Below are 26,427 nucleotides of genomic sequence, written 5' to 3'. Positions count from 1 at the left end.
TTACCTATTGTATGCGATACGTAATACTGCATAATTTTTATTAGGAAATGGTGCATAAATCACTCAAGTATACATTGTTTAAAATATCTTTGCAAAAATTTTAAATATAGATATAAATAATTTAACTAGAGAAAATAACTATATAATGAATTTATAAAAAAATTAGTATAAAAATTAAATATGGGTTTTAATTGAATTGGTAAGGTTGAGAGACTGATTTTTATAGTATATTGGATTAATTTGTTTTCCCGGATTTTATATAAAAATAAACAACGCATAAATACTTTCAAAATAATAATATTTGCTTTGTAAAAGTAATTTTACAATTGAAATCTAGTTGTGAATGGCACTAATTTAATCAAAACTTGAAATCTTAATATATAGCGTAGATATTGAAAATACATTAAATGTAGATCTATAACAATACTATAATTACATGGTTATAATTCAAAGAAGCTCATGCAAGTGATCAAGATTCAGGATTTAAAAAAAGGTTATATAATATTAAATCATATTTCACTTATGTTGCGAGTGAAATGTATTCAAATGGTAAAAAAATTGTATGTAAATTTTATTAAACATGCATTTAATCATCGAATATGTAATTTTTAATTATTTAATTTAAAGATTATATGAAAATATGAAAAAATAAGAATATTAATTATCATTTAAAAAAATTGATACATTAATCTTTCCTCAATCAAGTTGGTACTCCACTAGTTCGAAGATTTTATAATAAGTATAAATAAACACAATTACGTGTCACAACTATTTGATTAGTTAAGTTATTTGGTTGTTGTGATGGTGGTGGTGTTTGAATGGTACCAGTTTATGTTATGTTTCAATTGTATCTGTTAACGGTTACATACTGTTTGTATTGGGCTAATCCAAAAAATGTATTAGAAGCAAAAAAAAAAGGTTAACATATTACCTTATGATTTAAAAACGTCAACAAAATAAAAAGTTATTTAAGTCATTGACAGTAAGCAAATAATACGACGAATAACGAAACAGTGATATAATGCACTAAAAAATAGACAACAGGGAAAATGCGGCCTGTGGCTGAGGATTTAGCTTAGGGAGGGGAAGAACCGAGGAAGGCGAGAGACTGGGGCAGAGGGGACGTATGGGACAAGTTATTTTCCCCAGTATAAGTCTCGTGAAGCAAGGGATATCATGTCCAAGATATTATGTTCTGTTACACAAATTCTGGGCTGGATCGTTTTCTTACTAGAATACGGTTTCGAACCCCTTTTTGGGCCAGAAATATGGGCAGCATTCGGCCTGCAACAGCCTGGTTTATGAGGAATTGCGACGGCACAAGCAAGCAAGCCGCACTAGCAGTTTGATTTCTCAAACATATTAGGATCACTCGCTTCACGTCAGCACAGCGAATAGTAAGCCACTTGTTTGCTCAATTATCTTTTTGAAGATTTTTTTTTATTCTCGTTAAATTTGTTGGGAATTTACTCATGCGTTGATTATTTTGCTAATTAATTTTCTGGTTTCTCATGTATTGATTTTGGCAATCTTCTGATTTCCACCCTCCAAATGTTCGATAAAATGCTCACACCAGCAATCCAATGCATTAACAGTTCATTATTGTATCGTTTGGTTCTCCTTTTTGGCATGTTTAATAAATTTAGAGGCATCCATTTTCGAATTTGGTCTCATATATTTATTATATACTCACCTCTTAGATATTTGCTGAACTTTTATATCATAATCTTGTCTAGGTGTCTGTATGAATTGCTGACTAGGATTGAAGCATGTCATTTGATACATTATTTGAATTGGGAGCTTTTTACTGTTAACCTAGGGAGTTGGCTATAATGGGCACCAAGGTTGCATTTAAATGGTCGAAAAAAATAACTTCTTCTCAAGTGGTGCACTTAATAAAAGCAGAGAGGAACGTAGACAAGGCTCTTGCTATATTTGATTTGGCAACAGCTGAGTATGCCAATGGTTTTCGTCATGATCACAGCACTTCTGGTGTTATAATAAATAGATTAGTTTCTGCAAACAAATTTGGACCAGCTGAAGATCTTCTTGATAGAATGAAAGAAGAAAAGTGTGATGTAAGAGAAGATATCTTCCTTTCTATTTGTAGAGGGTATGGAAGGGTTCATAGACCATTAGATGCCATGAGGGTCTTTGGTAAGATGAAGGACTTCCAATGTGAACCCAGTAAAAGATCTTATATTACTATGTTTGATATTCTGGTTGATGAGAACCAGTTAAAGCTCGCTTTTAGGTTTTACAGGAATATGAGAGAAGTAGGTGTTCAAACTAGTGTTGTCACCCTGAATATTTTGATTAAAGCACTCTGTAAGAATAGTGGAACCTTGGATTCTGCTATTCATATATTTCGTGAAATGTCCAATCGTGGGTGTCCTCCAGATTCTTATACTTACGGAACTTTGATTAATGGGTTGTGTAAATTCGGAAAGTTAATGGATGCAAAGGTTTTATTTGAAGAGATGAAAATGAGAGATTGTTCTCCTTCTGTTATTACATATTCATCCTTGATACATGGGTTATGTCAGTCAAATAATATAAATGAAGCTTTGGATTTGCTTGAGGAAATGAAAACAATGGTATGGAGCCAAATGTGTTTACTTATAGTTCTTTAATGGATGGTCTCTGCAAGGATAGTCGTTCTTCCAAAGCGATGGAACTACTGGAGACAATGGTTAGCAAACGTTGTAAACCAAACATGATAACTTATAGTAGCTTAATTCATGGACTATGTAAAGAGGGAAGGCTTCAACAAACTGTGGAGATTCTTGACAGGATGAAACTTCAGGGTCTGCAACCAGATGCAGGATTGTACGGGAAAATCATAAGCGGATTCTGTGATGTCAACAAGTTTGAGGAGGCAGCACATTTCCTTGATGAGATGGTTTTAGACAGAATCTTGCCAAACCGATTAACTTGGAGTCTTCATGTTAGGATTCATAATATGGTGGTCCAAGGCCTTTGTACCAAGAGTGATTTAAGTCGAGCTTTCAAGTTGTATCTAAGCATGAGAACTAGGGCCATCTCTGTTGAGATTGCGACTTTCGAGATTCTTATGAAATCTTTCTTTAAGGATGGAGACCTACACAAAGCTGCTCGTATTGTTGATGAAATGCTGATTGATGGATGTACTCCAAAAGAGGGAGAATGGAGTATGCTTCTTGGTGCATTTTGGAATCAAACAATGGTTCAAGAAGCTGTTGAGTTGTTTCAGGCTGAGGTGATGAGTGAACTTGCGGAAGCTGACATTACAATTCAAGATGAAGCCTTTTGATTTGGTATGCAAGTTTTGTTGTTAATTATTCTAATTACATATTTCTGGCTTGGCCTTACTTTCGAATAGACTTGATAATTTTGTAGAAATGTTTTATGATTTTGAAAATGTACAAAAATAAATAATTGACAAACAAGAAAGAAGCTGGTTTTGTGTGTGGTAGGATGATAACAAACACCATAATCAAATTCCCCTAAATAATCATTGAAAAAATAAACCATCAATGACCCTCAATCTATCAGAATAAACCTTGCCAAGTTGCCGTTCGGTATCCGAAATTATCCATGAATCTTATTCGGGAACATGATAATCCACTTATTCCTATGAAGCCAGCTTTCATGGGATGATAGTCATATGTCTTGCCATGCCGAGACTTGCGGTCTTTGGCTTGGCCCTTGCACCACATGGGAGAATGCTTTGCTGTTTTATTGCTCAACCAAATATTACATCAAGGGTACAACAGCACACTTTTAGTTGTTCTCATGCTATGCTTTGCTAAGCTCTTGCAGGTTGCAAATGAAGGGTCCCTATTTATGGGTAACTCCTTAAGCATCTTACGGCTAATATTACACCAGACAGCCCTTGCAATCCACATGTTTCTCCAACCTTCTAGACACTTCCCTCATCCCTAGTAGGCTTGACACACTCCTCGGAATCTTGTTTTCTCGAAACATTTTGAGCTACCCGCTTGCCAAGCCGCCATCCAGTGAACAATAGATCAGTCAAATGCGCTATGGGTTGAAATGACTAAGTGCATTGTATGAGGCTTTTCTTTTCAATATCCAATCCTGTGGGAGGGGTAATTTTTCTTCACCTTGTGCCTTAATCTACAGCCAAATCCTGCAGGAGCTGAAGTTTTCTGAATTCTATTATCCTGTTATGGGGGAACTGGCTCTCTTCTACTATGGGTATTGGGGAACTTTCCATTTCTCAATTGGTTTGTTTCAATGTTAGTTTCATACGACACATTACTGTCTCAGCACTTTCAAGCCACTTAGTTTGCAAAAAGGGAGAGTCCTTACTAGTAACTTTGAGATGATCGATGGTGAATTCATGAGGTGGATGCCAATCAGTGCATCCATAAAGCCCAACTCCTAGATTGTGATCTGTAATGCAAAGGATCCTAAGAAAGTCCAATTCAACAGCATTTGAAGGTTTGGGCCTTCTACATTAAGGGCCCAAAAGTTCAGATCAAGCCCAATTTATCTTATCTCAAGTTCTTTTGGGGGGGGTCCCAAGAGCATACAATTTATTTATTTATTTTTTGTTATTGAGCAAGTAGATGAAGGCTATATAATTTGATTAATTAGTAGGTAAAGTTGTCTTGAAAAAATTTAGTAGGTAAAGTGGCTTTACCTGTAGGATTAGGCTGTTAGGTCAAATTTAGATGGTATGCTCAAGATGGACTACAAATCCAACTCTTAGATTGAAACATGCTTTTCAACAAATGTAATCGTAAAGGTGAAAAGGATTTTCCAATTATTAATTCACAATTTCTAATAGTAAAAGATATAGGAACAATACTAAGAAATATTTAATATTGCTGGTTAGGTTGATATTTTTTTAAAAAAAATACAGATGATGAAAAGTAAATAAATCCTTAACCAATAAGCTCAATGTTTAGAAATTGAATTACTTCATTCATTTGCCCAAATCTTGATTTTATACAAAGTTGTTTGTATTAGTTACATAAAGATGATGTCAAGTCTTGGATTTTGCACTAATTAATCAAAAATTTTTATGGGTTCTTGAAAGCAGATTGTAAATAGCAATTAGTCGACCTTCGCTGCAATTCGTATACCATTAATTGTTGTCTACATTGCAATGCACCAAAATTTCAATAATTATATATATATGTGCCATGAAGGCGATGGATGGTAAACATAAACCGTTGGATAGTGACACACTAAGCCATGTTTCTTGCATGCCTTGGGTTCCTGTTGTCAAATATAAAATTGATACATGTAATAAACAATACAATAAAAACTTAGAAATTAGGTTCTGTTGACTCGACTATTTGGCATATAGCACCAAAATACATTAATTATACTAGCTAGTAGCAAGAACGAAGAATCCCATCACCAAGGCAGGGTGCCAACTTTATCAGTTTAGTGACATAAAAAAAGGAGGTTTTATTTTAATATTTTGGAGGTGAATGACATAAATAATTTGGTAAAGAAGAGCAAATTGGGGTGGATATATACAATGTTGCTATCACAAAGCTTTCAAGTAATAGTATTTTATTTTCCCTTTTACTCTTAACTCTTCCCGTTACCATATGTAATTGATTGACAGCGAAATATATAAAGGGAAGGTTGAATCACTAGAGATATATCTATTTGCAATTGTCATTTTTCTTAATTAATGAAATGTAGGCCAAAAGCTAACTTAGTTACACAATTTTGTTTACAAACAGTTCAAAAGATTCTCCATGAATTAATGTTTATTTATCCATCTGTTTTCCCCCACAAATTAATGCATTATTTTTTTGAATGCAAAATCCTTGAGAGATTAGGATATGCAGAATCTGGTCCAAAATGGTTAGGTAGCTGTCTACAAGCTGGAGCTTGGAAGGTGCTTGCAATTTATTATAAATCAAGGAATTCGGGATTAAATTAACCTAATCTAATCATAACCACCATTTAAATCAAGAAAAGAAGCAGCTACTCTCTTTTGGTGCAGGCCATTGGGTTATCACTCTAATGTGAATCTGTGTAGTTTAACCCAAATTCAAGTTTTTATTTAGCATTAAATTAACAACTCCCACACCCACTACTGTCCACCTCAAACATACTTAATTTGCTTAGTGTAATGATCATGTGGCTGTTTCCATAACATGATAATGAGCTGAAGAGGCCATGCATGCCTACTTCACATGATGAACATCCCTATAAGAAAATTTCCTTTTGGGTTAGATGAAATTATAATGTTTAGATTTACTTTCCTTTTTAACAAAAAATAAAAAAACAGATTGCGAAGAATAAAAAGAGAGGTGGATATTAAAAAAATACGAAAATAAATTAATTTCATATTAATATTCACAAAAATTAAATTGATAAATATTTTTGTTGATCATGATTCCCAACATTGGCTATTGCTTCTAATTATGAGATGAAGATGCAAAAATAGTAACACAATCAAAATGGACCCTAAATTATAACTTTGTTTCCATCTAGAATTTATGTCAAAAATAGATGGGAAGTTGTCAAATGTCTAATCCTCTATTGTTTTGCACTAATGCGTTGATTATGGCTTCATTACCAAAAAACAATGAAAACAAAAGACAAATTAGTGGTTAATCGGATAGGATCTGTCTAATTGTAACACCCTTAAATATTTTTCTTGCTCAACCATGTTGAAACAGCACAAAAGGTTTTCCGTCATACAACTACTCCAATCATGAGAAAGAGAGAGGGGAAAGCTTTAAAGGCTATAGTAGTCGGTGTCGTGATGATGAACTTTCTCCATTTTCCAAAAAAATGAACCACACTTTTGCGTGCATGTATGTATGTATGTATGTGTGTAAATGAAAGACTGTGATACTTGATACTTATGAGGTGGATTTTCGTTTTTAAAACCTCAGTCTAATAATTGAGATTCCCCTTCTCACTCCAGTTTCTGCCTTTCTGCCTTTTTTTTTTTTACTGGTACCAAATTGATTAGCTATCAGACCCTTTTCCCCCCTCAAATTCAGGTGATCTGCTTGGAAAAGTATCAATGATGAGGAAGCCATGACCTCACTTTTATAAAGGCTTTAACAAATACTAACCTTCTCAACAACTGAATTGCCTTTCTTTGCGTAATATGTTCAATCCTCGTTCCATTTCTCTTTTTCTTTTCATTTTTAAAAACAATAAGATTTTATTTTAAAATTTATTACATTAATTATTCGATTTAGTGTATACAATGATTAATTCTATTATAACTTCAATTCAGTCCTACAAGAGAATGTTACAATGATTTGTATTGAACAAGTCTCACGCCAATTCCATCTTTTGTGAAATTTCAAACCAATTATTCCTGCTTTCCTAGAGTAGTCTACCTTAGGAATTTTTAGCCCTTTTTCGGTTTTATTTATTCTCTACTTGCTGGTTTCTATATTCGTATTATAGTTCATGTTTAAAATTTATGTTTATCCCTTTCAATAATCTTTTTTAAAAGTTTAATGTGACTTACCATAATTATTTGGTATATTGACGATATAATATAAAATTATTCATATCCGAGCAATTTTCATATAAACAAATAAGGAGAGGGATTCATTTACACTAATGTAAAACTAAAATGATTTTACACCCTTCCATAAATTTTTAAATAATTATTTATTTATAATTTTATTTATATTGCTTGTATTTTTTTTTATTTTTAAAGGATTTTTAGGTTTTTCATGATGATGATGTTGTTGTGACATTAGCTAATGTCATGTGACAATTTGTGATTAGGTGGATATCGCTATGGTTCTTTTTAACACCCAAAGGATTAAATTGAGAACATTAAATAACGATAAAAATTGAAGTGAGCCAAAAAAAAAATTTAAAGATCAAAGAGAAAAAAAATGATATATTTTAAAGACTAAAGTGTACATTAAGCAAAAAGAAAAAAAACTAATAACTTGTAATTTTGGGGCTTGCAAAAAAAATAAAATTAAAGTAACCTTCTAAACCTAGATTATTAGGTAAGTTTCAAAGCTATTATATATTTTTAATAAAATAAAATCATATAAACTAATCATGGAATCTATAATAAAAATTATGTATATGAATAATTAATATTTAGTACATTGATAGAGTTAGTAATTATTTAATATATTGATCATATAATAAAAAATTTTGATTAAAAAAATAATTATCACAAATACATGCATGACTAATGAGTACTAATTTCTTCCCAATTTAAAGTTTGATTAATATGATTATTTTATAAAAATAGCATTCAATAAATGTGGAATAATCTCAACATATATGATTTCTTTTACCATTTTTGCACACACCTCTGTTGAGGTGGTACATAGGGTCAAAACCTTGGATTGGAGTGATGTTAATGCCGATTTATTAGCACATTTTTCTCACTTTGTATGGTTTCAATTCGCAGAAGAGGACATGGTTTTCCCAGGAGCGTCTCAAGCAACAAAATCAATCCACGATATGTACTAGTAGTTGCCAATTTGCTGTAAGTCAGTCATTTTGTCCATCTATAAAGAGTAGGTTTTTGACAATTAGTCCTCAATTTTATCTTTTTGTACCGAAAGGAAGAAAAAGAAGGCTATTTAGTCCAATCAACCATATTTTTAAAAACCAATATCAAAATCAAATTGAATAGATTAGTCCTTTCATTTAACCTATACCACCTTTTTATTTAAGTACGTGATTCTCTACGAATTTAATAATTATAGTCATGGTTCCGACATACATATGTGATTTATCAATTTGTAAAACTATATATTTAGGTTGAATGCAAGTGACAATGAAGAGTTAATTATCAAATATGTAACTAAAATCATTGAGAATCGAGAGAAAATATACCTGGACACTAAGGCTGAATCGAGAGAAGCTGTATGGTGAAACTTGGTCAAAGTTGTTGTCTGCAAATCCACTTGGGATTGATTGTTTGTGCAAAGGGTAAAAAGGATTATTCATGTTGAAGATTAATGTATACGAGATTGGTGTTTGATCGAGAATGAGATTCTATTAGGGTAAGATAGAGAGTGGTTAATAAGTCTTATGGTGCAATCATGTTTGCTTTTGACTGATTCTTAATTGGTCTTGGTATGAAATTCAATTATTTTCTTAATTGTTATTGCTTGGGGTAAAAGAAAAATACTAAAATTAAATCAAAATAAATAAAAAAGAATATGATCATAATAGATTTTGTAGAACAACTTGTGGCGAGCTTCTCAATCCAAACCTTGCATCGTTGGTGAGCTTATGGTGTCGCCGCAAGAAATGATAAATATATTAATCATTGCAATAAACATTAATAATTGTTTAGTAAACTATTCAATCAAAATAATGATATTGTATATCTAAAAATTGTGGTGAAGGCGTTGGGATTTCGACATTAACTAAATTGAGCTTGAATCATTTTAAGATTTGTCTTATATTGATGAAGTTCGTATTGTAAATTCTTCGGACGCTTTTCTAAATCAATTGTAGTTGCCATTGATTTAATTTTATTAGGTTTGGATACATAGACAAGCCTCGGAACGTTACTCGACCTAGTACCAACCTCTATTTCATCAATTATCAAAAGTTCTTCTTCTCCTCCAACATGCTGATTGTAACTCAACGATTTTTTCTTAAAAAATAAAATTATCAACCATAAATATTTTAACCATTCTATAAACAGTAAGCTAAACTTAATTGCAAATTCTTACATATGCTCTTGTGGATGATTTATAAATATTAAATTATAGCACACTCATGATGTGGATGAAAAAAATTTTATATAACAAATGTATTGGGTAAAAGTTTATATAAAAACTAAAATAGGTTTTGATTGTATAATATTTTTGATTAAATCTCATTAAGTATAATTTTTTATTCATTTATAAAAATATAAAAAAGCGATAAAAGGCACTTTATTAATAATTCAACTTACTTTGGAAAAAACATAATTTTTTAAATTATTTATTAATTAAATTAATGTCTGTTTAAGGTAAGCATAGAGACCATACTTGTGATTAATTGTACGGAAATCATGAACTTGTCATTGATGTTTTCATCAGTTAATGATTTGTAGAAACAAATTAATGTTCTTCTCTTGAAAGAGTGATTACTTGTAAGTATTTTGCTTCATCAACAAGCAATGTAATAAATTCTTTCAATTCACGCAAAGAATCATCAGCTAAGTTAAGTGGTTCTTTTTGTTTTTCCTTTTTTGAATCTAATGATTAATTATCACACCATCAAACATCTTTACAATCAAACTTAAAAAGAAAAACAAACAAAAGAATCAGAAGCAATTTTATTTCATTTCTTTGCAAGTAGTTTAATTAATGTCCACTAAATTAATTAATAAATCGATTAAGGCAAGTGTACTTATCATTTAATAGTATATATACTTACAGCGAGCACAAATATCGTTTTCTTGAGAACTACAATTTTTAGTAATTATCTAATAATTCAAAAGATTAACTAAAACTAAAGTTAACTACTAATGCGTCAAAGAACCAAACACAGAAATAATAGAATATCAACTGACTGACTAAACAATACCCAGGTAAGAATCCACCTAGAATTCATCTACAATTCTCAATCTAATTTATGCAATTTAGTTTCCTTGATCCGTACAAATCTCTAACTTATGCTAATATCTCTTTCGAGTATAAAAGCAACTAACTCTAGGTTGATTAATTAAAATTTCTTTCTAATTAAAATCCATATTATCACATTAATTCGCTCTATGGATTCCCTTATTAGATTTGACTCTAATATGGTATATTTATGTTATCCTATTTTTAGGATTGCATGCAACTCCATTCGACGACACAAGATCTAGCCATAAGATGAGACTGTTCAACCTCAAACTCATGCACTCAAACATGAATTAAATCCTAGAAATAATAACCCAAGAACAATTTAGAATTCACAGTCGAAAACAAAAAAAAACTAAGATTTTATTGCATAAGATTAGAAATCAAATAATAGAATTCATCCTACACTTTATCTCCCCTAGGTATTTAAAAAATTAGTTCATACTCATAAGAAGAAACACAAAAAATACAATATAACCAATAAAATAAAAGAAACCCATGATAACTTCCTGAAAAACCAATTTGAAATCTTCAATCTGGATGGAGAACTGCTTCAGAATCAACTTCTAGGGGGGTTCTTTTGGGTAACTTAATTTTGTGCTAAATTAAGATGGTTGTCTATTCCCCTCTTTATCTCCTTATTTATACGTTTTTAAAGTGCACAAAAAACTTAAAAAACGGAACTTTTAGCTGTCAGCGCACATGGTTCCCAAAAGTTACATTCGCTGGCCACACGCCTGTGTGGCTCACATGGCTGTGTGGTCAACTCGTTTGGCTCACATGGTCGTCTGGTCTAGTCGTGTGGTTCTCTACTGCCTATGTACAACTTTCAGACAGCTCCAATGTTCTGATTTTCACTCGTTTTTGGCTCCTATTGCTCTCAAGTGTGGTATTAAGCTTCAAAACATGAATTTAAAGAATTAGGAGTATATAATTTACAATTAACACCACATAATCACCCAAATATACATTAAGAATGAGGCTAGAATATGTTACTTTTGACGCTTATCTCTAACCCACTAATCTTTGATATGTATTAGCAAAGAAATGGTTTCAAGTTTGTACCAAAAAAGAAGAGAAAGTTACAGAGAAGATACAAATGCTCTTTTTTTGCTACAAAAGATTATGGCATGGTGGGAATGCAATAAATATTGAAATGAAGCATAAGAGGAAAATTATGATTGTGGTTTAAAAAAGAGGCTCAAATGGGTTGGAGCCACGCTTGCCATTTTACTACACTTTTGCAATCTTTTATCAACGTTATTATAATCAATCTGAGCATATACTTACCTCCTACTTTATTATGTAATATATATCTATTCGTTTCATGTTGGTATTAGTTTTTTCTTTTAGATTATAATATGCTTAAAGTATAATATATTTATGAATAAAATAGATGAGCTCCCTACCTGCATCAAAGTTTGTAAAAGGAGTTTGATTTTTTGGTCCCACTCAAATCCTGTCTAATGGGTCCAAATAAGGAAATGGCTCCCAATCTTTTAAATAAAAGGCTGTGTGATCTGCTGTCATGGGGTTAGCTAAAACAGTTCTAGCAATAGGGTGCATTGTCTTTTTGTACTGTTTTTATATAATTTATTTTCCTACCTTTAGTAATAAACAAATCTATTTTGGTAAAAAAATTGGGAAAGAAAAATCTAGATTGATGGATCAACAACGTCCACTGAATTGTGAAATAAGTTGCGCTCACGTGATCAAATATAACTCATTTGTGTATCAATATTATTAGTTCTGTATTTGAAAACTCTAGTAGTTTAGTCCAAGTCGGAGGCTTGAAATTTGAGTTAGAAGATATATATATATTGTATAATGTATCTCATAAATAGGATAATAAAATGCGCTTAAGTGTACTTAAATTTACGAAATTAAATTTTAATTTTTTAGAGGTGAAGTCAGAAAATTTTGTTAGGGGGCCTAAAATTAATTTGTAATTTTTACGATAGTAAAAATACAATTTCACCATCTGAATAGCCTATATCTTTATAATTTTAAATGATTAAATCAAATTTTTATCATTTTTAGGGGGCCAAAGTGTAATTTTATTTTTACTAATTTAAAATTTAAAAAATTTAAAGGATCTAGATAGAAAATTTTCTATTTTAGGGGAGTCGGGACTCCTGTCGACCCTCCTAACTATTGTGATTGTCAATATTAACTAAGTTAATACTCTAATTTATCTACCATACATGACTAAATTGAGCATGAAAAGTAGACATTTGCAACCTTATTTGTAGAGTAGCCAATAGCGGAATTATTTATGAGATTTGATAAAGATTTATGATGGTAATTTTATGTTCATTGTAAGAAATTGTGTAAGAATGTTTTATTCATCTTTAAGTTATTAGTTAACAACTTTCAGAAGTTATTTGAGGAGAATTATTAGGGTGAGGCTCAAATATTCAGGAGGTAGGGTTAGATTGAGCTTGTTGTACTGTGAACTTAGTAGTTCAAGGGTTAGGGTTAGATTGAGTTTAAATTATTTTTTGTATTATAAGTTTAGTAGTAAATTTTTTCTTTTGGAAATGTTTTACAGATTGCGTAATTAATTTTTTTGTATTTATTTACTCAATATTCTTACTTGTGTCAAACATTATGACCATATCGCATACTACAATATACAATTAGATGTATTTCCAAAATCATTTGTAAATTTCTTTTTCTATTCTTTTTGTTTCATATCTTTATAAACTTGTAAATTGATAATCAATCATATAGATATTCAAATAATGAATTCGATATGAATAATTTTATTAAAACTTAAAATAAAGTTGTTTAATCCTACACTGTCCGAGAAATCGAAAGCCATCACAAAACATGTTTTTGCTTGTAATAAACATGCATGCAAACGAGTTTTGATTGTTTTGAATTAAGTTATAAGTGATTAATTTTAGAACGTAATAATTGAGAGCTGACAAGTAGGTTACACGTTTAAATAGAGGGATAAATCCTAAAACTATATATGAACTATGATTTAATGTGTAATTGTATACATAATTTTTGGTTGTGTAACCTTATACATAAAATTTTTATTTGATCAAGTTTTTGTAAATTATTAACACAATTATTGATATAACATCATTTTATGTTTATATATTGTATATATAAATAATTATATTTATTCAATATAAAATAAATTGATGTATTTATTTCTTTAAATGTGTATAATTAAATTAAAATTAAAGCTTCAAGTATACATTTGAACCACAATTAGAGTTTTACGTATATAATTGCACCAAATTATAGTTCATATATAATTTTGAGATTTACCTCTTAAAAAATGAATTTTCTTTCTTTAAAATGTTTGAATGAGAATAAACTATTTTGATAATATAATATTAAAGTGAAGATGGGATAATAGGATTTGATCAGTACCAAAGGAGTGAACTTTAATCATTACTTCAAAATTAAATTAATAATAATAATATTTATATACTAGTTATAAAATTAAATTACTAACTAGAATTAAATCTTAATGATTGCGACGAGACTAACGAATACATCCATATTAACAAAAGAAGTTGCATGGTTTGGAAACATTTGATTTGGAACAATCGTTTCATTGTTTTCGTGCCATATCTTTCTCTTTGCACTAGACAAATGATTAGTACTATGAAGTCCAAATGACTGTTGTCTCCCCTGCTTTTGGGGCTCAATGACAACCATTCCTTTCCTAAATCAAAGCAACCTCACCTTTTATTGTCTAACTCTAATCCAACGTCGCATTGTAGAAGGACAATAAAGTACTTTCACAAATTTTACTCCCAGTCTTTTATGTAAGCCTAAAAAATTATTACCCAATGAACCAAATTGACCAAATCACGAGTTAAGTAGAATATATAATTGAATATTATTAAAAAAACAAAATTAATTAACAAGGATGTAGGATTGTGATTGCTAGCTACCATAAGTAAAGGCACGAGCTACTGGGTAAAAGAAAAAAGCATTGGAGCTCATTATTACATGGATCTTCCTTGTGTAAGAAAGTAGGCACATAATTATTGAGCAAAAACTATAAATAAATAAATAAATTGTCTTGCCTAGTTGTTGGAATTGCACAATTATGGGCTGATGCTCAGTGATCATTGAATGATATTCATGATAATTGTTCATACATCTTTGAACAAAACTATGTACAATTCGACCATAAATTGTCTCATAAAAGTTCAACAAACATTTCTCCACCGTATTTGTTTGAATTCAATGTTTATTTTACATTAAAATTTAAAAAAAAATTAAAACTTGACCATAATGATGAGCTTGACAAAATTGCATGACAAACTACAACCTTTTCAAGTTAAAAGAAAAATGGATGCCATAATTTTGCAGCATCATCCTGGAACATCAGAATGGTCGCCAAAACTCAAGGCAAGACACATTTGATTGTCAATCTAAAAAGGGGTAATTATAAATCTATTTTTTTCAACAATTTATAAATCTTATGGTTAAAAAGATATGGCCAATTTATAAATTATATCATATGCTCTAATTTCCAAAGCTTTTGAAAAGCACATTTCGGCAATTCCCCGCAACTCTCTGATGCCTCTTTTTTTTTTCACGCAAGGTGACTTGTCATCATGGTGAATTTATAAATTTATATACTCCCACCTAATTACTTTTATCTCGTCGAATAGATTCCTATAGTTAATAGTGTTCTTAATTTTCCCATCCAATTTGTGAACTACTATACTCAATGAGAATATCAATTCCCTATTTAATTGATGTAATCGTTTGTTATAAATATTATTAAAAATTTTTGATTTTTTGTCTCAGTGCTTGAAATTTTTATCAGTTCAATTGTTGATTTTTTTGTCTTAAATTTAAAATTTTATTAGTTCCAAGTAATTTACTCTGAAACCAATTCACCTCCTCTGCCTACATCAGTAGGCCAATTAATTTTTGGTCCAATCGGTCGATTCAATTTTAATAACATTACTTTTAGGCATCATTAATTTATGATAATATCTTTTGATGCAAGGAAGGAAGCTTGAAGGTTTATAGGAAGAAGGTTTGAAGGTTTGTGATGTTTCACACAAAAATTGTGTAAAGAGTTCAAAAAGGAGATTGATCTCTTAAATTTCATGTCACATTTGGTGATGAATGAGAGTATACATACACATTTGTAAGTGCTTGTTTATTATAATTTTGAAATTAATTCATATGATATGTATATCAAAATCTGATTCTCAATCTACATGATGATTAATAGGTACATTTTATTGGCGGTAGGCAACATCTATCCTTTGAGTGGATCTACATACTTGACAAGGTTTTCACAAAATAATTACGTAATATTGTGTCCATAGCTATATATAACTATTATCTAGATTTTATTTTATTTTATTTTTACCTTTTCGGTATCCTTAAATTTCATGTAACAAGGTGCGCGGGGGTGTGTGGTCCGGCTAGGCAAAGCATTGGGACCCTTTGCCCTTGATGCGTGGTAGCATTCTTAACTATGGAACAACCACCACCAACATGGGACCCTAATCCCCTTCAATGTTGATATAAGTTCCATGCTTGACCCACTTCAAAACGCCATCATTCAAACCATTGACCAATCCTCCATTTTCTCTTTTTCATCCACTAAATTTATGACTTGATTTTAAAAAATAAACTTATTTCATTATAATTGTTTTAAAAATTGTTGTTTTCTTAACAAGATAAATGAAATTTACAAGTTTAACTTTGGCTTGTACAACGAGTAGTAAGTTTGAATTATGAATTCCATCTCATTACAAAAAATGAAAACTTAGTGTTTTGTTTTGTTTTTTTACTGGGAGAACAATATTTTTAGTTTTACTATAAGAACAGGAGAAGAGCTTTTTATTGCTAATTGTAAAGAGAATAGTTATTGAAAATAACATGTTTGTCTTTTGTCGGTAAACATTGTTTTCCACACAGTGTTCATAGTCTTTCAACTGCAATTATTATTATAGGAAGTGGAACCCCCGAGACGACTGTCTACTTCAATTCTAGAATTCTAAACATGAATTTCTTTTTTCATTTTATTCTTAATTGTTAGCAAAACTTTAAATCGTTTATTCTGAAGCACATGCGGCTTAATTACTAATAATTAATAATCGATCAGATTTTAAATGTATGTAAAGTAAAAAAATATTATATTGAAAGTTTTTGTATTTTGATAAATTTAAGAATTAATATGAATTATAGAATTTGAATCCAAATCATCCTATTTTCCACTAATTCAGTTTTATCATTTTAACAAAGAGTAGATTTAATTTTGATATCATTTCTTTTATAAATTTATTAGTGAATTTGTCCTAATCTAAATATCTTCAAAGAAAAAACAAAAAGCAAAACTATTAACTTTGAAAAAGAATGAACCAAGACCCTATAGCGAGTATATTAACACGGTCCAACCAATTTCCCAAATCCGTAACCGCCGTTCCACTCATCTCAAAATTCTTGGACGGACCACGGTCCCCCCACCTTCATGTGGCACCGCCACTGTTGAGTGCGAGTGGCGAATCCAATCAAATCAACGCGGTGCTAAATCGACCTTAGTGGCCAGCCCACCATGCTCAACCATGGGAATGCACTCTACTGCTGACTAAACATTGCATTTTAAGCAAGCGTTTACTGATGAAATTCCCTAGGGTCCCTATTTCTCCAATTCTAACATCAGAATTAATATGATTATGAATATGTCCGACCAAACTTTCCTACCATATATTTATAATACTAGCTACCGATATATGCAAACTCAGCATGGGGAGCTTAGAAGGTTAATATTCACCCTTATTTATTAGTTTACCTAACTCTGTGTTACATTTTTATTCTTTAGCTCAGAAATGATTAATATGTATATATTTAATTTGATATTGGTTGGTGGAAGTCTTTTTAAATCCTAGCAACTAACCGAATGCTCATTTAAAATTAAATTATTACAGTAATATTGTACTGCTGCAAGGCTAGCTTTGATGATAATAAGTGTTTAAACAGCCTTTTAACAACAAATACCCGCATTGAAGCTAATTAATTTCAAATTTGGCACCTACTTTGTAACATTTAAACCAAACAAGTTTAACATGCAAAACTGGGCACTTCCTTTTTTTAATAACCTTTTTGAGCTACTCCACCTCTAAAGTTAATGTTGAAAACGACTGCACTTTATCAACTAGTTAAGCGTGTGGATTGTGAAAGCCTCCAAGGCTTGTATGCGTAAGCATGGGGTAGCCGCTAAAATGGCAATGGTCCAGGACTTGTTTCACAATGTCTGTTTCACCCTTAGTAGTATTAATTTTTATTTGGACATAATAATTTATTTGCACCACTAATTTTATAAAAAATTATTTTTATTTATTTATTTTTTTTCCTTTTTACTCATAAGTTAGCTTTTTTTTTTCAAAACACTCCAAAATAAAATATTTTTTAATTTTACTGATTTGATCGGTGAGCAAATAGTTATTTTTTAAAATTTAAAAATTATAATTTTATGAGAATTATAATAAGTTCTTGAATTTTTTGGAATACATGTTTTAAAATTTAATTAATTATTAACATGACAATGTTTAATCTACATTCATTTTTTCTTATATATTTTTGAGTGATTTGATAAATAATTTAAATTTAAAAATTAAAAGAGACAAGAATTTAAATAAAAAATTAAAACAATTTTTTATAAAATTAAAAAGAGAAATAAATAATTATATCTTTTATTTATCATCCTTAATATCTAGAATCCAGAAATTTCCCAATGTCATTTAAACTTGCTTGCTAATACGTGATTTTATTTGATCATACTGTTGACACCATTTTTTGATGAAAACGGGGTCGACTTGGATTTAAAAAAAAGAATGAAAACGGGAGTCGCCACCAATCCTTTTTTGACGAGGTGTGATCGGGTCACCTCAAAAAGTGGTTGTTTTTAATAAATGATTTAATTTTATTAAAACAACGATTTTGGTCTACGAAATTCAGAAAAATGAGTCCGGGAGCCGGTTACGCATGAGGAAGGATTAGCACCCTCGATACGCCCAAAATTGGTACCTAGTTGATTAATTAGTGTCTTAGTGTCGAAAATTGAAAATTTGAAGAGTTTTAAAAAATACGATCCTTAAAAGAAAATCTGATATCGTGAATTGAAACATAAGATTCTCTTGTTCCGAAGGAATATCACATCCAGCACGTTAGGACACGATACTCTACACCATCGAAACCAAGATCACCTTATAGTTTAATGAAACCATACTTTGAAGCTTTAAGAGGATATTTGGCTATTTAGTCAAACGAGAAATCGAAACCCAGCACGTTAGGGCACGTTTTCTCGAGTTTCCAAACGCGAAATATTGCCTTATTTAGAAAAATTTTCCTTTTGGTGTTTAGTGTCAATGCTTGACAAAACAATAACGAATACGACAAGGTGAGCAAAGTAAAATGAGTAACAACAATGCAATAGGCAAAATGAAATGACGAGGCGATTACATAAACAAAGCATACAAATAAATAAATAGAACTAACATTTTAGAAAAAGCACAAGTGTACATGGATAAACAAACACCAAATAACAATGATGACAATAAATGCAATTATGTAAAAAATATATATATATATATGCATGTATAATTTAAAGCCATAAAATAAGAAATATATATAAATTACAGAATATGAAAACATAGATAAGTATGTACATATATATAAAATCGGTAAGTATTATAAAAAATGTAAATGTGTATTTATATATTTACAAATCGTGATAATATAAAATATATGTATGTGAATTATAAAATATGTGAAATATACAAAAAGCATTTTTAAGAGTATAAAATATATAAGTATGTATATGATGTAAAATATGCATAAATATATGTAAGTATATAAGAATTATGAAATGTGAAAAAATATATTTAAGTATGTATAAGTACGTATATATACATATTATAAATATATAAATATATAACAAAGCATAAACTAATAATAATAATAATAATAATAACATTGGAATATAAAAGAAAACGAACATAAAATTAATAAAATATTAAAATAAAGTGAAATGAAAAATATTAAATACGAAAAAATATATGTGTATACACGTACGTAATAAAAATATACACTAGTACATAATTATAATAATAGTAATACTAATAATACTAATAATATAAAAATAATAAGGATATTTAATAAAGATACAAAAAATAAACGAAAAAAGGATTAAAATTGAATTAAAAACAAAGTTGTAGGGCCAATTTAAAATGAAAACAGAGAAAAGGGACTTAATTGTAACACGCGTGCAACTTGGAGGGTCAAAAGCGCAATAAAACCCAAGTATTAAAACGCTGCGCAGCATGGGGGACCAGAATGAATTCGGGGCGAAACCATGGAGCCAAATTAAAAATAAAAAAACCTTGATTGTAAACTCCCAAAAAAAGCGGAAGGGCTAAAAGTGCAATTAGCCCTTCCAAAGAAAAACACGCGGATCCTCCCACCCGACCCGTGTTCAAAACGACGTCGTTTTATTTGTTTAAACTGGGGGTCCAAAACGGTGCATTTTGACCCCCTATAAAAGTCAAAAAATTTCAAAAAAAATCATTTGTAGAGCTGAAGGGAAAAAAAGAAAAGGGAGAGAGGAGAGGGGAGCTCGGAGCGATTTCCGGCCAAGGGGGGTCACCGGACGGCCACCGGAGGCTCGCCGGCGCCGGCGCCGGCGCCGGCCACCGAAAGGTAAAATTTTTTATTTTTTTGTTAACTCCTTTTTTATAAACTTATGCTATGTAAAGATATATAATAGATGAGTTTTTGAACAATAAAAATAAAAGAAACCTTAGATCTGACTGCCTTTTCTGTTTTCGGGTGTTTTTCTTGCTTGAATCTGCTTTTACTCTTGTATTCTTAAGTAATATTACAATTGAAAATGAAAGGAAAATCCCAAAAAGAAAAAAAAGTCTCCCATTTGATTCTTGATTTTGGCTTTTTAAAGCCGATCTATAAACATTCATTTCTTTTTTTTTTTGTTTCCGTTCTTTTGTTTATTCTTTGCCCCATTCCTCGCATGCTTCGCTGTTGCTTCTGTCTCCATTGCAGGTGTGTCAGGTGTGGGTGGTGCACGTGATGGCCAAGGGCAGAGGTAGCATGGGGCGACTGATCAGAGGCGTGCATGCGTGAGGGGAGGTGAAGCGGCGGCAGCTACAAAGCATGAGACTAGGGTTTTTTGTTTGGTTGAAAACTAGTATAGTTTGGGCCATTCGGGCCTCTAAGGTTTTTATCATTATTGGGCATTTGGATTGGGTCTGTTTTTTTTGGGTTAATTTTGTTGTAATGGTCTGTTAATTCTTTATTGGTCTTGGTCTATTTGGGTTTTATGGTCTGGGCCCGGGCAAAATTTTGGGCTTTACAGCTGCCCATCTTTGCTCGTTGTCGTGTAACGAAAACAGAGCAAAGACCAAGGAAGACCAAATTTGCCCGGGCTTGCCGAGCCTTGGCTTCCTTTGGTGCTTTTCTTCTTCAAGTAGCCTCGTTCTGTTCTGCTGTGTCTCGTTGCTTCAATCCACTTCACTGCGCTCCAGAGAAACAATGACTTAAATCTATTTTGCTGCAACTCCATGGGGATGAGATTTGTTGTTTTCTTCGTCTGCTCCACTACTGCTTAGGGATATAAGATTTGTGCTCTTCACTCTATTCCACTGTTGAATGCAGGGAGATAGAGTTATTGGCTTCAATGTACTCCACTGTAGTCAGGGAGGTAAAATCCGCCATCGTCGATCTGCTTTCTTCGATCTACTTCACCACCAGTATGGGAAGACAGGATCTGCGTCGTCGATCCACTTCCAATCATTATAGGAAGATAGGACCTGTTATCTTTGATCTACTTAACGCCAATACATGAAGACAAGATCTGCTTTCTGCGATCTACTTCGCCACCAATATGGGAAGACAAGATCTGCGTCGTCGATCCACTTCCAATCATTATAGGAAGATAGGACCTGTTATCTTTGATCTACTTCACGCCAATACATGAAGACAAGATCTGTATCTTGGATCCACTTCCTATCAATATAGGAAGATAGGACCTGCTATCTTCGATCTACTTCACGCCAATACATGAAGACAAGATCTGCTTTCTTCGATCTACTTCGCCACCAATATGGGAAGACAATATCTGCATCTTCGATCCACTTCCTACCAATATAGGAAGATAGGATCTGCTCCTTTGACCTATAAAATCAATTTTATGGACCTATTTACGTCTAGTGTTTAGGATGACATGATCAGAGTGGATCAAATGCTCCTAACTAGATGTGTATGAATGATATTTGTAGAATGTCATGAGAATGATCCATTTTTAATGCTTAGGTTGTCATTCCTCATTGTTCATCAAGGTTCCATCACTGATGCCTTCTTTTTCAGCCAGTACATTTGACAGAAAACCTAAAGAAATAGACGCTATTTAGACTATCATTTCTCAAATGTTTCCAACCCTTAGGTTTGGTTAGTTCTAAACAATAGTCCTGTTTCAGGTCCTCGTATTATTTAGAAACTTTCAGAGTAATATGCAGAACTCCTTCTGCATGTGTATTGTCAATCCATTAATCGTTATTTCAAAGAAAAATGCTTGAAAGATTATCAAAATGGACAAAATAAAATTTTGCTGAGAGCAGAGCTCGAAATGAATAAATCAATCAAGATAGCAAATTTTGCTGAGATATGATGAAAAAGATTATCACAATGAATAAGATGGAATTTTATTGAGAGCAGAGCTCTAAATGAACAAATAGCAAATTTTGCTAAGATGTAAATAAGAAAAAAAAAACAGGTGCCCCAGATATCGCAGCATGAGCTTCTCTGCACAAACTCTGTGTTTAGAAATCCTAAAAGACTTTGTTGATGCCCCAAGATGTAGCATCTCTCCTTCTTGTTAATTCGGAGAAGACAAAACTACTCTATGCCTCACCTTTGATCGAAAATTTGAATTGCCCACTCCTGGGTTTTCAATTCAAAGCCCCTTTGGTCTCAAGGTGCCCTTTGCGGGTTTTTGCCTTGGCCTCTCCCCTTTTTTTTTTTTTTAGGCAAAGTACCTCTTCACTGAATCCGAATTCACAGGATTGGGCAAGCTTTTGCCATCCATCCCAGTTAAAATTAATGCCCCTCCTGAAAAGGCCTTTTTTACTACATAAGGTCCCTCCCAGTTTGGCATCCACTTTCCTCTGAAGTCCTTTTGTATGGGAAGGATCTTCTTCAGTACCAAGTCCCCTTCATAGAAGTTTCTAGGACGAACTTTCTTATTGTAAGCTCGCATCATTCGTTTCTGGTACATTTGACCATGACAGATAGCTCTTAACCTCCTCTCTTCAATCAAGTTCAGCTAATCATATCAGGATTGGACCCATTCTGCTTCGTCTAACTTTAGTTCTGAAAAAACTCGGAGAGAGGGAATTTCAACCTCAATTGGTAGCACTGCCTCCATTCCATAAACCAAAGAGAATGGTGTTGCCCCGGTAGAAGTCCTAACGGACGTTCGATAAGCATAGAGGGCGAATGGCAACTTCTCGTGCCAATCTCTATAGGTCTCAGTCATTTTCCCCACAATCTTTTTGATATTTTTATTGGCTGCCTCCACCGCACCATTCATCTTCGGACGATATGGCGATGAGTTGTGGTGCTTGATCTTGAATTGATTACAAACTTCTGCTATCGTGCTATTATTCAAATTTAATGCGTTGTCTGATATGATCCTTTCAGGCATTCCATACCGACATATGATTTCCTTCTTTAAAAACTTGCTGACAGCTGTCTTTGTGACGTTGGCGTAAGAAGTAGCCTCTACCCACTTAGTAAAGTAGTCAATCACTACAAAAATGAAACGATGTCCGTTTGAAGCCTTTGGCGATATCGGCCTAATGACGTCCATGCCCCACATGGAGAAAGGCCATGGGGAAGTCATGACGTGAAGAGGTGATGGAGGCACATGAATTTTGTCTCCGTAAATCTGGCATTTATGGCACTTCTTAGCATACTTGATGCAGTCTCCTTCCATGGTAGACCAATAATATCCGAATCTCATGATCTGTCTGGCCATTGTGAAACCGTTAGCGTGTGTTCCACAAATACCATCATGGACTTCTTCCAAGATCTGCTTGGCCTCCACAGCGTCTACACATCTTAACAGCACCTGATCTTTTCCTCTTTTGTACAGGATTTCTCCATCTAAGACGTAACCACTGGCCAGCCTCCTCAACATTCTCTTGTCATTCTCAGTTGCTTGGTTTGGGTATTCACAATTTTTCACGTATCGCAATATGTCCTGATACCAAGGGTTGTCGTCCTTTTCTTCTTCCTCGTCAATATTACAATAGTGGGCTGGAGCATCATAAATTCTCGTTTGGATAGGCTTCACATCCTCTGGTCTATTTACTTTGATCATGGAAGCCAATGTAGCTAAAGCGTCGGCCATCTGATTCTCGTCTCGTGGGAGATAACAAAAAGTGATGTCGTCAAACTCCTCAATCAATTCTAGGACTATCCTTCGGTAACTAATCAATTTAGGGTCTCTTGTTTCCCATTCGCCTTTGAGCTGATAAATTACCAATGCCGAATCCCCACATACCTCAAGTACCTTGATTTTGCGTTCCATAGCCGCGCGGATTCCCATGATACATGCTTCATATTCCGCCATGTTATTTGTGCAATCAAAATCTAGTTTACTGGTGAAAGGATAATGATCACCGTTTGGAGATACCAAGACTGCCCCAATCCCGTTGCCCATGGCATTTGAGGCTCCGTCAAAATTTAATTTCCAAGTATTGCCTTCTTGTGTGCTCGCTTCAGTAGTTGCCACATACATCAGATCCTCATTTGGAAAGTCAAAGTTCAAAGGCTCATAATCGTCCAGGGCTCTACTTGCTAGAAAATCTGCTATCGCGCTCCTTTTACAGCCTTTTGATTCACATAGGTTATGTCAAATTCAGATAGTAGAATTTGCCATCGGGCCATCCTTCCGTTTAGAGCAGTTGACTCCATCATGTATTTAGAGGGTCTAACTTTGAGATTAACCAAGTCGTATGGTACAACATGTATTGTCTCAATCTCCGAGTAGTCCAAACCAATGCGCAACATAATTTTTCGATTGGCGAATATCTCGTTTCGCATTCAGTGAACTTCTTACTGAGATAATAGATCGCTCTTTCTTTTCGTCCTGACTCATCATATTGGCCGAGCACGCACCCCATGGAATTCTCAAATACTGCCAAGTATAGTATCAGTGGTTTGTCATGGCAAGGTGGCATCAGTACTGGGGCGTTGGACAAGTAATGTTTAACTCTTTCGAAAGTTTTCTGGCATTCCTCATCCCATACACCTGGATTGTGTTTCCTAAGAAGACAGAATATAGGGTCACATTTCTCAGTTAATTGTGAAATGAATCGAGCGATGTAATTTAGTCTTCCTAGGAAACCCCGAACTTCTTTTTGAGTACTTGGCGGAGGTAATTCTTGTATGGCCTTAACTTTGTCTGGGTCAATTTCAATTCCCTTTTCGCTGACTAAGAATCCTAGCAATTTTCCTGATCTAGCCCCGAAAGTACACTTGGCTGGGTTAAGTTTTAGCTGGAACTTCCTTAACCTCAGAAACAGTTTTCTCAGAACTTGCACGTGTTCCCTTTCTGTTCTGGATTTTGCGATCATGTCATCAACATAAACTTCTATCTCTTTATGCATCATATCATGGAATAATGCTACCATGGCTCTCTGATACGTTGCTCCCGCATTTTTCAATCCAAAAGGCATCACTTTATAACAAAACGTCCCCCACATCGTTATGAATGTGGTCTTCTCCCTGTCTTCAGAAAGCATCTTAATTTGGTTGTACCCAGAGAAACCATCCATGAAAGAGAACAGTGAGTATCCGGCCGTGTTGTCTACCAAGGTATCGATATGAGGCAGTGGGAAATTATCTTTTGGGCTGGCTTTGTTCAAGTCTCTGTAGTCCACACACATTCGCACCTTCCCATCTTTTTAGGAACAGGGACTATATTGGCTACCCATTCTGAGTACTTGACCACCTGTAAGAAACCAGCATCAAATTGCTTCCTAACTTCTTCCTTTATTTTTAGCAAGACATCAGGCCTCATCCTTCGGAGCTTTTGTTGGACTGGTTTGCATTCTTCCTTTATAGGCAATCGGTGCACCACGATATCAGTACTTAAACCTGGCATATCTTGGTAGGACCATGCGAAGACATCTTTAAACTCTTGAAGCAACTCAACAAGGTCTCGCCTTGTTTCCTTGGCAATGCAAGCGCCAACTTTTACCTCTCTGCCCTCTTCTAAGATCACAACTTCTACTGATTCCTTATAGGGTAGAATTTGTTTTTCTTCTTCTTCCATCATTCTTAACAAATCCGGAGATAAAACGCTGTCTTGGTCACCTTCAAAATCTTGAGGATCATCTATACTTATGTCTTGCTCAAATAGAGACTCTGAATTAGTAACAGAGTCGCTCATCTCGTTGATATCTGAAGACCTGTTATTGGAACAAATGGAGGCCCAAATAAAAGGATCTAAGAATACTTGTATGCATAGTATGATTATAAAGGGGATGAAAAGAATGAAAGAATATTTGCTCAAGATGAAACTGAATGATAAGTTTTCACTGAAATTAGATTTTGGACATGTGCCTTTTACAAAAGATTCTTATCACCCCCAGGCTTAGGGCAACAAGTGTTCTGAATATTACTCTGAATTAGTTCTAAATGTTACAGGGATCTCTTCTGTAGTCCAGTTATTCAAAACACTTCCAGGTTCGTAGGGACGAATGCCCGATAAATTCCTTTCCACCCTTTCTTCCGCGGATATGGCATTGATGTCCAACCTCTCAATCCTTCCTTCTGTAACCTCATCCTTCTCTTCAGGGTG

The 26,427-nt window shown here is 33.0% G+C and overlaps 1 protein-coding gene across 1 annotated transcript; it reads left to right on the top strand.

Moving 5' to 3' along the window:
* Positions 1-1,083: 1,083 nt before the first annotated feature.
* LOC107916904 (pentatricopeptide repeat-containing protein At5g46100) lies at positions 1,084-3,615 on the top strand. The gene is given in 3 exon segments (XM_016846275.2): positions 1,084-1,397; positions 1,737-2,592; positions 2,595-3,615. Coding segments are annotated over 2 exon segments (1,458 nt in total). The 5' UTR covers positions 1,084-1,397; positions 1,737-1,832; the 3' UTR covers positions 3,293-3,615.
* The last annotated feature ends 22,812 nt before the right edge of the window (positions 3,616-26,427 follow it).

The sequence above is a fragment of the Gossypium hirsutum genome, chromosome D05 (genome assembly GCF_007990345.1).
Source record: "Gossypium hirsutum isolate 1008001.06 chromosome D05, Gossypium_hirsutum_v2.1, whole genome shotgun sequence".
In the NCBI taxonomy this organism is placed as follows: Eukaryota; Viridiplantae; Streptophyta; class Magnoliopsida; order Malvales; family Malvaceae; genus Gossypium; species Gossypium hirsutum.
This window is presented reverse-complemented; position numbering and strand designations above follow the sequence as displayed.